At 33.8% G+C, this 13,938-nt stretch overlaps 1 protein-coding gene across 5 annotated transcripts; it reads right to left on the bottom strand.

Annotated features, from left to right (window-relative positions):
• Positions 1–404: 404 nt before the first annotated feature.
• On the bottom strand, positions 405–2,122 carry LOC130946797 (SHUGOSHIN 2-like). 5 transcript variants are annotated; one of them, XM_057875643.1, is made up of 7 exons: positions 1,889–2,122; positions 1,781–1,818; positions 1,589–1,697; positions 1,486–1,509; positions 1,163–1,240; positions 939–1,083; positions 405–844 (listed from the first exon to the last, which is right to left on the bottom strand). In XM_057875643.1, the coding sequence occupies exons 1-7, from the start codon at positions 2,057–2,059 to the stop codon at positions 642–644; spliced, it is 768 nt and encodes a 255-aa protein (XP_057731626.1). In that variant the 5' UTR covers positions 2,060–2,122; the 3' UTR covers positions 405–641. The 5 variants fall into 5 exon arrangements, with proteins under 5 accessions (XP_057731626.1, XP_057731629.1, XP_057731627.1 ...); XM_057875646.1 differs by having other exon boundaries at positions 954–1,083; positions 1,889–2,106; XM_057875644.1 differs by having other exon boundaries at positions 1,172–1,240; positions 1,889–2,106.
• Positions 2,123–13,938: the final 11,816 nt, after the last annotated feature.

Here is a 13,938-nt window from a genome sequence, read left to right as displayed (position 1 = left end):
TGGAATCCCAAGTGATAGTTAAGGCTGAAGTTGGGGACCAAATTAACTTAAGTTAATACTTATTAATAATACTAGGCTGACATACTATAGCACTATATGCCTTAAATATAAAACCCGCTATGCTAGTGATTAGTGAATGTGATGCATTCCAAAATGGGAAAAATAGTACTACTTACTACTTACTTGCAAGGAGGAACAGCAATGAATTAAAGGATTTCAGTTAGAGGAAAAGGAAAAATGTGGGATTAGCGACTGTTTCATTTTGTGTAAGGTAAATTGTTCTTATGAGTACAAATTTTTATCATAAGGAATATAAATTAAATGAAATCATTGTTAACTAAACGCCAAAGTATGTAGGGTTAGGCATAAAAATGGAATAAAGATAGGTCCCACGCGCTTTGTCTATATGGCATTCTTTTTTGTTCAAATCATGTGCATTTTATACAGCAATAAAGGCCCATATACGTATCCAAAGGCCCAAATTGAACAATCAGACTCAGCCCAAATGGAATCCAAGTTTGCTACAGTACATAGTTATTTAATGTAAGAACTAAGAAAAAAACAGTAAAATAGTAAGTTGGTAAATGCAACACACTAGAGTATATGTTAATATAGTATGGTTGATGTGGTTTTGAAGGAAGTTATGATTTTAGAAATGGTATTCGGAAGGAAGATGATCTTGAAGCAGAGATTGTTTGTGTTGTGACATGTTTTGCTTTTTGTTTAGGCCTTGATGGAGTGACATTCACCACAAAACTACCATCCTCTATCTCAAACAATTCTTCTAGAGGCTCCCCTTTGTCCTTTTGTCTAGTTTTTGGTGGATTCTTTGGGGAAGGAGTAGCTGAAAAATTACAACAAGTCAAGAACCATTAAATAACAAGTGTAAAAAAAAAGAAACATTTGATAGATTTAAATTTGTAGGAGAGAATGAGCACCGTGCAAGCATTTACATCTACGCCTAATGGATCTTCTTCTATTATTCATGTTCCTTTTTTTGTGATAGCTAGCTTCTGGGGATGGCTTCCCTGCTTCATCATCTCCATCATCTGCCAAGTTTCCATTCTTCATCTCCACCTTTTCCTAACATGTAACATTCTATAGTATCATTTTCTAAGGTACAAAACTAAATGAAGCTCAGAATTGTATGTTAAAAACATACCACTACAACCTCAGTGTTGGTCTTGGTCCCTTTAAATAAAGCAGCCCTCCATACAAGTTCATGTTGCAATGCTTTTATCTGAAAATGAGTTTCATCAAAAGGTTTATATCATTGCAAGATAATGAAATTTAAATTTGCATTCTAAATATATACGGAAATATTTGGTAACCAAAGAAAATTAGCCAAAAACAGTAATAACTTGTCTTATTTAGCATTCATTTATTGTTGCAATAATTAATAAATATTAAATAAGATAAGTTCTGACTTTTTTTTTTAATTTTATCTACCTAGCATTACCGAAATATATATATATATAAACTCACCCTTTCCCTTCCTAAATTAAGCTCCTGCAAGAGCAACTAGATAGAATTATTATCCCTGTAAAAATAATGATATGAATATGAATGTATAAGATGTAAAATGTACCGCTAGCATGTGTGTGTTTGATTGAGCAAGATTCCAATTCTGTACTTGCAGTTTTTGAACATTGCCTCTTAACATCTGCATCTCAGCTTTAGTCCATTCAATTATTTTACTGTTTCCAATTTTAATCAAGGAAAACAAAAGTAAATTCTTCCTAATTATATATTTCCATTGATTATATATATGAGAGGATACTTTTTCTCAGCTAGGAGCTTCAGCAGAGTCATTCTTTCCTGCATAAAAAAAAAATCAAGTAATTAAATAATAACACATTGAAAACAAGGATGATGAGAGAAATTAAACCTTTAGAAGTTGTTGAATGCAATCCTTATCAGCAGAATTAGAAGAAGTAGTATCCTCTGGTGGTTTTTGTTGTTCTTGAAGGTGGTGTGAGGAGTTGGTGATGTCAGAAAGCTTCTTCCGCATTAAGCTTCCAATGATAGTTTTCTTGGCCGTTGATCTTTCCCCTGCCATGATGATGATTACTTCAAAGTAGTGAGAATGAATGTTTAGTTTGTAGAGAAGCTAATAAGAGTGAAAGAATTGAAGAAAACCAAAGACAAAGTTGGATTCTATTTGTGATAATAAAGAAGAAAAAAAGAGAAAAAGCTCATCATCCAAAGGTACCGTTGCGTTTGCATGGTTCCAATCTAATTTCAAATGTATCTTAAACCCGCGTTTTATTTGCTTTTTCTTAAAGAGGATCAGAATTCAGAATATGAATATCAATTATTATTCTTTATTAAACTTTTTTTCCAAATCGTTCCACAAAAAGAAGGGATGATATCATATATATTTCATGTGGCAAAGCGGATAAAGTGATTCTTGATGTTAGAACTTTTATTGTCAAAAGAAACAAAGCAATCATTGCTTTATCATACGTGAGGAATTTTACCCTCAATAATAAACACTACTACTACGTACTCCTACTAATTATTCTTTAATTAAGGATAATTACAATCATACGAGATGCACTTGTATTTGAATGTGTATACCAGCTGGTATACATACATAACCATATTAAATCTCTCAAATATTAAAATACGTATTGTTTTGTAATATCAATATGTTTTTAAACTTTTGGAATAAATAATTTCTTGCCATAAGAGTTTATAATCAAAATATTTAGGATTTGATACTTCATTGAAGCATTACCAGTTTACCACCATATCAATTTTGACAAGTATGACAAATTGACAACCATCCATTATTGGATTTGATTACTGTTCCTTTTGTTTGGGCTTCTAGGGCTACCCCTATAACTTTTTTGGCATATTTGTTTTGGTCTGATGGGCTGCAAGAGATTCATCAAGATCACTGTAACATAATCAAATTGGGCTTAACGCTGTCCATACTTTGGGCGACGCCGTAATGACCCAAATTAAGTACCAATCCAACCAAGTAGAATAAAGTATCTATATATCGAGGGTTGAATTCTTGACCCAAAATAATACAAACGACAGAAAATTCTACTCTTAACCCATTTCGACCAAAAACATTTAAAAAACACTCTTATCTTTAAGTTTGATGTTCTGCTCGGGTCAACAATGCTACCAGTGGGCCAGACCAAACCGGTCATACTATTCCTAAAAAATGTTTTTGAAATTATGGAACAATACATTGAAAGTGAAGATATTTAAACATTATATCGAAATAAATTAAAATAACTTTTTTTTAATATCAGCCGTGATTCCTAAATATCTTTTTCTTTACAAAATTTAAAAAATAATAAATATGTGTTTTGAATATTTTGATTGCTGACAGAAAGTGTACCTATATAAATATACTAGTATATCTCTCCGTAATAACATCACAAGAATATAAATATTTTTTACTAGTTAAGTCATAATATAACCTTGACCCAACGGAGAGAAAAATCTTAAAACGTATAATGATCAATTATATAAACTCTTTCGGTATTGCTATTAAAACTACGTAATCACCTCCAAGCTCCTAAAGAAAAACAGACAACATCAAGAATTCAAGTAAACAATACAATAAAATTAAAACAAACAAAGAAGCCAACACTAGAAACACCAATACCTCTTTGGAAAAAAACAAACTCCACATAGTCCTTTTTCAAATTACATTATCTTCTATCAACAACACACAACCAACATAAGGCCTCCACTCAACACACAATGAGTGTCATCAATCTAAACAAGTATTATCAATTTACAACAATATATATTTTTTCTCTAAGTTTTCTCTCCAAGTGATCCACTAATTTATTATAAATAATCCCTGTTATATTCACATTATCTCAAAGTTTAGCATCCAATATATATTCACATTCTCTTTTCCCCATCTCACCAAATACTGGTCCTTAGATATGAATACTACTTCATCCAATGATTCAACTCCTCTTCAAGAATAAATTATGTCACTAATTCTACACATTCTACACCAAGCACAACTGCACCCGCGTTACATCCTACAGCTACAACTTCACACAAAAAAAAAAAAAAAAACAAACACGTTATTATTATGATTCAAGAGATAACCACCCACTGCAGTCACATATTTTTCATGAATATACTCTATACATAACTACCAACTCCTTTTTTCCTCGTGGTGTTTTCTATGGTCTATTCCTTTACTTCTTCTATTAATCAGTCTCAACTTCTCATAAAAAGACCAAGCATTCAATTTTTTCATCTTGTTGAAATTTTTTCTTTTCAAAGAGCTTAAGATTTCTAATTCTCCATATTGTCCACACTTTTACAAAACCATAAATTGATCCAATTTTTTCTCCCACATTTTGTTCCATCTTGATCACACCATGAAACAAAGAAAGTTTTTAGATTCAGGCCTAACCTATATAATCCCTTCCATATGCATTACTTTTTCTCACATTTTTTTCACGTACTTACAGGGAATAAAAAGATTATCTCCCACGCTTTCTTACATAAACAGCAATTTATTTCGTATAAATTTAGAGTTTATCTTCACCAGTCTCATATTTGTATTAAGCTTGCTAATAATAGCAAACTATGTCATTATCTCCACTATTGAGAAAACCAATATGCTCCAGATATTATTAAAACAATATTTGGATTCTGACATGTCTAACTTTTTTTTCGAGTTGTGTTCATTAGCGATCTAACCGAGAAGCTTCCTTCTTCTGAGAAATTGTAAGATAATCTATCTTCGTCACCTGCACACACAGAACAACCTGTTGTAACATAAAATCTAACTCTCCCACTCGAAAAACTGTCTTCTTCGTCTAAGAATCTAGTTCCATACCAGGTCATCCCAAAATTCATAGTTTGCAATGGTCTCAAATTTTGTTCTGTTAGTGTGGAGATAGCCGAATTATAGCGGTTCCTCCTAGCAGTGTGTTGCTTAACCTGGAGAGTTATACGTCGGCTTGGCTTGAACACGGTGGGTGATGAGAATACTTATAAAAGATATTACAAATTAGGAAAGAAGCTTAAAAGAGATATTAATGAATATTCAATTAAATTAGGTGAAACCTATTTATGTCGATGTTAGTCGATGTTAGTTCCTCATTTATACAGATGATTAGTTTACTAATTCGTGGAGTTTGGTCATGATTTTAGAAAGGGTTTTAAGGGCCGGTTTTTAAGATAACGGCTTGTTGATAATCTTTAACTAGTTGTGGTTTTATCATTTCTTCTTCCAAGTTATATGATTTGTTACTGCTCGAACTTTGTATAACTTCTTCGGCGGGTAAATTAACTTCCCACTGTTCAGTGGGGTATCCATATAGACAGAGGTTCTCCTTATATGGATCACACTGCCGGTAAAACTCCTCAACATCAATGGTGAGGGCTTTGATCATAGCAGCTCTGTGACCCTTGAAGTCGCGGAAAACTTCCTCAACGGTGCCACGATTGTAGTGTCTGCCACCGTCATCACTTTCTTTCTTACACCTTCACTAACAAAAGAAAATAGGATACGTATCAAATTTCAATGTCAATATCAAATAGAATATTGGAAATTTATCTATTAGAGGCCTTTCTCCAATCTAAATGTCTTCTCAAAATCTTTCTGGTCTATCTCCAAAAATACATAAGTTTCTTTCACATCCATCTTGATATCTATCCAATCCCTTGATTTTGGATCTTTATCCTCTGAGACATTCGAGTTATAAGCCCTTACTTCTTTCTTCCTTGGATGCTGTTGCATAATTAGATAGGACTTTCTTTTATTGTTTACACAAAAAAAAAAAAGATCAATGTATAGTATAGCATCAGTGTTATCTTTCTTCAAAGCTCTATCCACTTTGTCACATCATGGATTGCTTTGGCTATTATAGGATACACCTTTTATTATATCCTTTCAGTTTATGGCGCGACATTTCCTACATCTCAAAATGACTGGATATTGGACTTCCCACCAAGATCTAGACTCCAATCCAATCCGAATTGACTCGTCACGGAAGTTGCCTTGCTTTTTCTTTCTCTAGCTCTAGATCTAGGGATTAGCAGGTTGGCTTAATCTAAACTTACTTACTATAAGAAGATCGCTTCAGAGGTCTTTGTAAGTGTTAGAGGTGATTGGTTTTTTTACGATATGGCTCGCTTTTGGGAGGTAGACTTGGGCAGCAAGCTATCTGTTACCGGAAAGCAAAAGTAGCTCGAGCCAAAGGCGACTGCGAGGCCCCCCGCTAAGCGGGGGGGAGGGGGAAAGTGGGTTTAGAGGGCTCCCCCACCATTAGGAATCTTGCCTTACAGAAGGTTAATAAGGGCACGTAACGATGCGCCGGGAAGGTATAGAGTCGCCCCCAAGATGAAAGGGAGATTGGTGCCGGTTACGCTTTTAGTGAGGAGACAGGAGCTCTAGAGCTTAGAGATGTCCCCTAGGCCAGACAGAGGTCTAGGGGGAGTCCGGAAAGAGGACTCTTTTCGTTTAGCCGGCGGGCCCGCAGATGTCAAAAGGCTTAGGCTTTCGAACTGCGTAACAAAAGAAACTCTATTGAGGGAAGAATAGGCTTGATGCGAGCCGTGCCAGTTCGAGTCTGGCGAGTTGCTTCTAGCTCCTGCCTTGCCTATGAGGAAGAGCTTAGAGATGTTCTCTAGACCAGACAGAGGTCTAGGGGGAGTCCGGAAAGAGGACTCTTTTCGTTTAGCCGGCGGGCCCGCAGATGTCAAAAGGCTTAGGCTTTCGAACTGCGTAACAAAAGAAACTCTATTGAGGGAAGAATAGGCTTGATGCGAGCCGTGCCAGTTCGAGTCTGGCGAGTTGCTTCTAGCTCCTGCCTTGCCTATGAGGAAGGCTTTTCGCTACAGACTATTCTGGATACTCAAGAAATAGCCTTTCTAATAGAAACCATACCGCTCCTCCGTTTTCTTCTGGTAAAGGGTCGGAATCAGTCCACGACTGAGTTCCTTCTTAAAAAGATCTCCGGTTTTAATTCAACCAAGGCATAGTAGCTCTGATTAACCTCCAGGCGTTTTTTATGGAAAACTGAGTGATCAGGCATCCATATAACTCTATCTTATTGCTCACTGTTCAAGGGCCTTATGGCTCTGATACACTCCCCAATTTCTTGCGGATCTTGATTTGCAGCTGTAGGGAGGGACCATCCGGAATTAAAAAAAAAGTATGTCTGCAACTTTTACATTTATTTTGGGGAACAAAAGACTCCCCCATGATCTGCTCACCATACATAACTTTCCACTATAGAACCCATAGGCAGCCAAGAGTCATACCAGAGAGATGAGATGTATTGGTTTCATTGCCAACTTTTAGTATAATATATCTTATAGCCAACTCTCTCACCTGAAAAAGTTTCCTACAAACCCAGCTACTTTCACTTGTTAGGAGTAGGGGCTAAAAAGAGCTCTTTGTATAGGTTGGGTTTGCTGGACTTTGATGCTTACCTTACTATTATGAAGAGGGGAGGTTTTGAGAAAGGAGCTTTGAAGCCCTTTTGCTGGATTGTTGGTCTACAGCCTCGCCTTATAGAATGAATCAAATAAGGAGGGAGAGGCCCTTCTCACTGCACACCAATCCAATGTCAAAGAAAGTTAAAGCAACTACATCTCCTTCGGACCTGACGTGAGCAGACGCTTTTTGATAGAGCTTTTTCTTTCTCTACTTTACTCAAGTCAAAGCCTTTTGCTTTCTTCTCTTACGAAATTTTGTGTGAAATTTATAACTCCTAAAAAAAGCCTTATTCTTATACTTATATACAATACCACCAGACTCTATGTAACTTCTATTTCAAAAAAGTCTGTTCTGTATGCAAAGGATCTAATTCCTCTCTCCGACTTTTGTTCCGCACCTTACTTTGAAAAAGCCCGTTTACTAAGAAGTAGAAGTTCACATGCCCTGCAACGGATCTCAAACAAAGCGTGGCTGATAACAGGGCTATCTTTCTAAGAAAGAAAGTATGGCTTACACTTCCTTAGAAAGTAAGAATTGGTTGAAGTGGGCTAGGTAATTTACCACAAGAGCTTAGGCCTAATTGGACTTATTAATTGTTTTCAGTCACAAAGCAAGCTATTCCTTTTAAGCAAGAAGGACTCGACTTACTCACCAAGAATGCACCATAAGGGAGAGTTTGTTCCTGGGTCACTCAAAAAAGCTAGTCTAGTAACGAAATACTTAAAAAAGAAAACAAAGAAACTAGCTATAGCTATATAAGGAAGCAATCGCGCGCATAGCACTCAAGCAAAGGTGCTGTAGGGAAGAGAGGAGATAGAGCACAATGCTCAGAAAGAGGCTAAGCTAGGGTTGTTACTAGTTTTGAGGTCATCGATCTAACCAGGTTACCAGTTCCCGCTATACCTTTTCGGCTTAGTCACTCTCTCGTCGTTCCAATTCAAGGATTGAACAAGAAAAGTTGCTACGTGTAGCATAAAGAAGACTTTAAACCAGTGCTTATTCTCTTTGGGAATTTGTGAAGTATGATAGTTGTGGTAAATAACGTTCTTACCAGATGCTATGTACATAGGTATACGCCTATCTTCTATGCGGGTCTTTCCTCCGCTGTTAGTCGCTTAGTGCTAGTTCCCTTGTTATGACTAATTAAGGAGGGTTCTTATTGGCTGACGAAAATGAAAAAAAGAGCTGTATTTTTTATAGTGATATCCCCCGCATCTAGACCACCATCATTTTTGACTAATAATTAATTATCTACGACATAAAAAAATTAAAAAATAATATTTTTTCTCTATATATAAATATATAATTAGACATTAGTAAAAAATTATTATATTAATAGTTATAAAATTAACGTAAAACTATTTTTCTTAAACAATTAAATCTTGATTCTAATTATTAATCACAACATTAGTATTCTCTCGAAATTATATGTATTAAATATTTAAAAGAAGAAAAATAAAATTACGAATTACAAAGATAAATGGTGAAAATTTAAAACTAAATAAAAAAACTACAATAGTATACATAATAATAATAATAATAATAATAATAATAATAATAATAATAATAATAATAATAATAATAATAATAATAATAATAATTGTTCTGACAAGAATACTCTTTCCGAGCTATACGTCGGTCTTGTGTAGGTCTGGAGCGTCAGACAGCTCGAACTAAGTTGGGAATACCCTTGTGAACTCGGACCCAAACGTAGTACCTGCAAAAAGGACTCCGACGTTCAAGTCAATGAAAAATCACTTAGAAAAATGAGTATGTGATCAGTGGGTTGTTGTCCGATGATCCCCCTGGCTTAGTTGGCCTTATTCTTGTTTTATAGATTGGTTGGCGCTGAATGAGTCATCGATTTGAGTCGAGATCTTCATGGCCGACTTTAGGGTGAGATCAAAGGAAAAGGATAAGGTCAAAGTAGTTGAAGTAAACAAGGAAAATCCTTACCATTGGGTGCATGTCGACGTAAAGACTCTTGCGTCGTCGTTTTGTGATGTCGAGTCCCTTCGTGAGCTAGAGGCTCTGAAGCTTTTCAGAGAGGGGTCGAGTGTCTGTGTTGAACTCCTCCCCTGTACTATTGAGGAAAGGGTTTGTGAAAGGAGGGAGGACTGAGAGTATTTCTATATGTATACTCCTTGTTTTACCAAGTTTCATGTGAGATCCCTTCTTTTAAAAATTTTAAGTCCTTGTTTATAAAAGTTCGATCTTTGGAGATCGAGTACCCTTTTTATCTAGATAGTGAACTGATAGAGAAGTTTCCTCTATATTAGTGTTCGGAGCCTATGCAGATTTTTTAGGCTGATGAGAGGAGTGAGGAAAAGGCCTTTTTTTAAATTTTCTCATAGAGAATTTTGCTGCTGGCAAATGCTTGTCTATTCCGGATATCTTACATTTTGAGAGAGAAAATAATAAAGAGGGGTTGAAAGCACATATAGATAATCATAGACCTGTGTTTTTAGTTTTGATGATTTCTGATTACTGATGTACTGTTGTTGTTTATTGTAGGCGGACAAATTCCTCATCTGAACACTTCATAGCTCCAGTCCTATTTGAGTCGGAAAAAGGAAAAGATTAGTAGTGATTCTGGATTGGTGAAAAAAATTGGTGGGAACGTTGCCCATTCTACTGCTTAGCATTCTGTATCTTTAAAAAGGAGGAGAGATGAATCGGATAAGTCATTGAAAGTCATATCTAAAAAAGGTATGAGAGGTATTACTGGTGATAAGTCAGTTTTTGAGAAACAAAAAAGATTGTATAAATTTTTTAGAACATGAATATGAATTATTATTCTTTATTAAACTTTTTTATTCCAAATCGTTCCACATAAAGAAGGGATGATATCATATATATTTCAAGTGGCAAAGAGGATAAAGTGATTCTTGATGTTAGAACTTTTATTGTCAAAATAAACAAAGCAATCATTGCTTTATCATACGTGAGGAACTTTACCCTCAATAATAAATACTACTATTACGTATTCAGTGATGGATCCAGGAAAATTTTGCAGTGGAGGTAAAAATATAATAAAATTGAAGTATAGATATTTGTTTGACTTCCCACAATACTCAACAAGTTAAGAATTAATCTGTCGTTAATTTGAATTCTATTTAAGAGTCTGCAATTGGTCGGCAATGAGTTGGTAGGAATTCAAACTCCCAATACTTATTTAAGCGGACGATTAAACTGATCACTTGACCAATCCAAATTATATTTAAAATTTTAAATTAGAACTATCTATACATATTGATAAGAACTAAAAATATATACACAATCACTTATTATAATATTTAAAATAACAAGAATATTTCATACACACAGTATAATATTCAAAATAACGAAAAAAATTTATAATGATTTTTTTTCTATTTTTGATATTAATAAATATTATTTTTCTATATATGTTCTTAAACAATTATTTTACTTTTATAATCTTATATTTAATTGTAAATATATTTATTATAGTCTTTATGCCTTTATGGTATAAATAAATTTTTAACCAAAATAAAAATATATTAATATAGATATTATTTTTTTATCTTAAATAATTTTTAGAAAATTACTAATAATTTAAATTATATTTAATTAAAAAATTAAGTTTTAACTTAATTATCAATTAATTACCAATATAATGAAGTTAATTATCACTATTTTTTGAGTTTATTTATTTATTTTTTGTATTAAGTCAAATTTAACAATATAATTATTATTATTATGTGTTAAAATCTTAAGTTTAACAAAATATTTTTTTAACATAAAACACAAAAAATTATTTATATTTTATTTTGAGACAAAAATAATATAACAAATAGTTTATATATATATATATATAAATTAGTTTTTTTAAAAAATTTTGTGGGGACAAATGCCTCCTCTTTCTTGAGTGTAGGTCCATCCCTGTACGTACTCCTACTAATTATTCTTTAATTAAGGATAATCACAATCATACGAGATGCACTTGTATTTGAATGTGTATACCAGCTGGTATATATATATAGCCATATTAAATCTCTCAAGTATTAAAATACGTATTGTTTTGTAATATTAATATGTTTTAAAGCTCTCATTATATTACTTAGAAAACTTTGAAAATATATATTATATTTCATATTTTCATTTATAAAATTAGATCCCTACTCCTCTCAGCAAAATTATTGCAATCTTCTATTCCAAGTACTTTAAAGTTTAAACAATGTTATATATAATTGGAGAAATGACAATGACAACTGTTGTTATATATATAATTGGTTTAAACTTTTGAAATAAATAATTTCTTGCCATAAGAGTTTATAATAAAAATATTTAGAATTTGATACTTCATTGAAGCATTACCACCATACCAATATTGACAACCACCCATTATTGGATTTGATTAGTAATGTTTCTTTTGTTTGTGCTTCTAGGGTTCAAGTCCAATTTCTTTTTTTGCATATTTGTTTGAGGGTGCCATGTAAATCAGGTGATGGGCTGCATGAGACACATCAAGATCAGTGTAACATAATCAAATTGGGCTTAATGCTGTCCATAATTTGGGCTTGCATTGGTCATTGTTGGATGTCATATATGACGCCATAATGACCCAAATTAAGTACCAATACCTGTCCAAAAATAAAAGTACCAATCCAACCAAGTAGAATAAAGTACCTATATATCAAGCTGAATTCTTGACCCCATTAATACAAACGACAGAAGATTCTACTCTTCGCCCATTTCGACCAAAAACTTAAAAAAAAAAAGTGGATACTATCATGAAGATTTTACAATTGTCTTCATATGAAGATGCACATATTTTTTTTGCCATAGAATTTGATTTGATATATTATAAATATATATATATATATATATATATATATATATATATATATATAAACAAAACACACTTTTTACATAAGACTCTTCATAAGAAATTGTTTTTAACATCTTTATTTGAGTAGGTACAAAAAAAAAAGACTATCTTTAAGTTTGATATTCTACTCGTGTCAATTGTGCTAGCAGTGGGACAGACCAAAAACATAAAATTTGACCGGTCATACCATTTCTAAACAATGTTTTTGAAATTATGGAACAATACATTGAGAGTGAAGATATTTGAAAATTATATTGAAAGGAATTATATAATCCTCAAACCTGGTAATCCCATCTATACATTCAGTGGAGTCCAAAAAATTTTTAAATCTTGGAGGGAGAGCTAATCTCTCTAGATAGCTAGAGCAACTACTTCGACAGAAAGCTTATTTATCTTCGACAGCAGAGATCTGTTAAAGGAAGAAAGAGAAAATCATAATATTATCAACCAAAACAATCACAAATTTCTGAGTCTAGATTCCAAGTTTAGCTAGTTAACATTTCAAGCTCATGGCAGCATTGGATGGAGAAGTTCTTCACCTTGATGGAGACTAGGATGTCGGTGAACATCAGATCAGAAAGAAGCTGGTTGAAAAAATTTTAACAGAGAAAAATGTAAATAAGGTCACTGTAAAAAAATCAATCAGAAGAATGTGGAGAGAGCCCCAAGGTTTGATTATCTCAAGCATGGGAGCAAATACATATTTGTTCAACTTCAAGCATGAAGAAGATGCCATAAGAATTTATGGAGAAGGGCCATGGAGGGTGGACGGAGATATGCTTAGCTTGCAATGGTGGAGGCCAGAGCTTTCATTCGAAGAGGTATGTTATAACTCCATTACTATCTGGGTCCAAGTTCATGCCTTGCCCTTGGAAAAGTTGAACAAAAGTAATGCTGAAAAGATAGGAGCTTCTCTGGGAAAACTATTAGAAGTTGAATATCCTTATGTGGATGGGAATGCTTAGAAACTTTCTAAGAGTCAGAGTAAAGGTGAATGATTTGGAGCAACTGAAAACAGGATTTTGGTACAAAAAAAGTAATGGCAGCTATTCTTGGCAGTCATTTAAATATGAAAGGTTATATGATTATTGCTATAATTGTGGAAGGATAGGTCATGATAGGAGAAGCTGCAGAGAGGAGAAGGTAATGGCTATTCATAACTCAAACTTACCAAGATATGGGCAAGATCTTTTAGCTCCGAAACTCAGGTCAATTTTCTCATTAGCTGAAAAAGCAGGAATCAGATAAAAAGACAACGAAATTAAAACTTCAAAACCGATTTTATGGGTGGCGCATGGAAAAAACGCATGGAATTGGTGGGTAACGGAAGGAGAAAGAGAATGCAGGCCTATCTAAGAGCAGGTAGATACTACAGAAGCTAGAGACACAAAAGCAGACCTACATGTAACTAGAAGATTCCAACAATAAATGGAGATAGAAGAAATGAATAGGCCAGGGGAGAAGATATACAATGTCTTGAAAAGTGTGATGGTCAGAATGTGGAGGAAGAAACAAAAAAAGATAAAGAAAGTGTGGTTGGAATAATATTAGTAGAGGGGGAAAGTGAGAAAGGGATTAATGAGAAGGGGATTGGGCTAGCTTCACAAGGCCCTTTCCAAACTTTAAAACCAAAAGAGAAAGAAGC

The sequence above is a fragment of the Arachis stenosperma genome, chromosome 8 (genome assembly GCF_014773155.1).
Source record: "Arachis stenosperma cultivar V10309 chromosome 8, arast.V10309.gnm1.PFL2, whole genome shotgun sequence".
Lineage (NCBI taxonomy): Eukaryota > Viridiplantae > Streptophyta > Magnoliopsida > Fabales > Fabaceae > Arachis > Arachis stenosperma.
This window is presented reverse-complemented; position numbering and strand designations above follow the sequence as displayed.

Bases quoted from the DNA above. Each gene is read 5' to 3' on its own strand.
- LOC130946797 (XM_057875643.1), bottom strand. From the start codon at position 2,059: ATGGCAGGGGAAAGATCAACGGCCAAGAAAACTATCATTGGAAGCTTA. The intron at 1,510-1,588 runs GTACATTTTACA...TTGCTCTTGCAG, and splicing joins CAAACACACACATGCTAGCG to GAGCTTAATTTAGGAAGGGA. The intron at 1,241-1,485 runs GTGAGTTTATAT...ACTCATTTTCAG, and splicing joins TTAATTTAGGAAGGGAAAGG to ATAAAAGCATTGCAACATGA.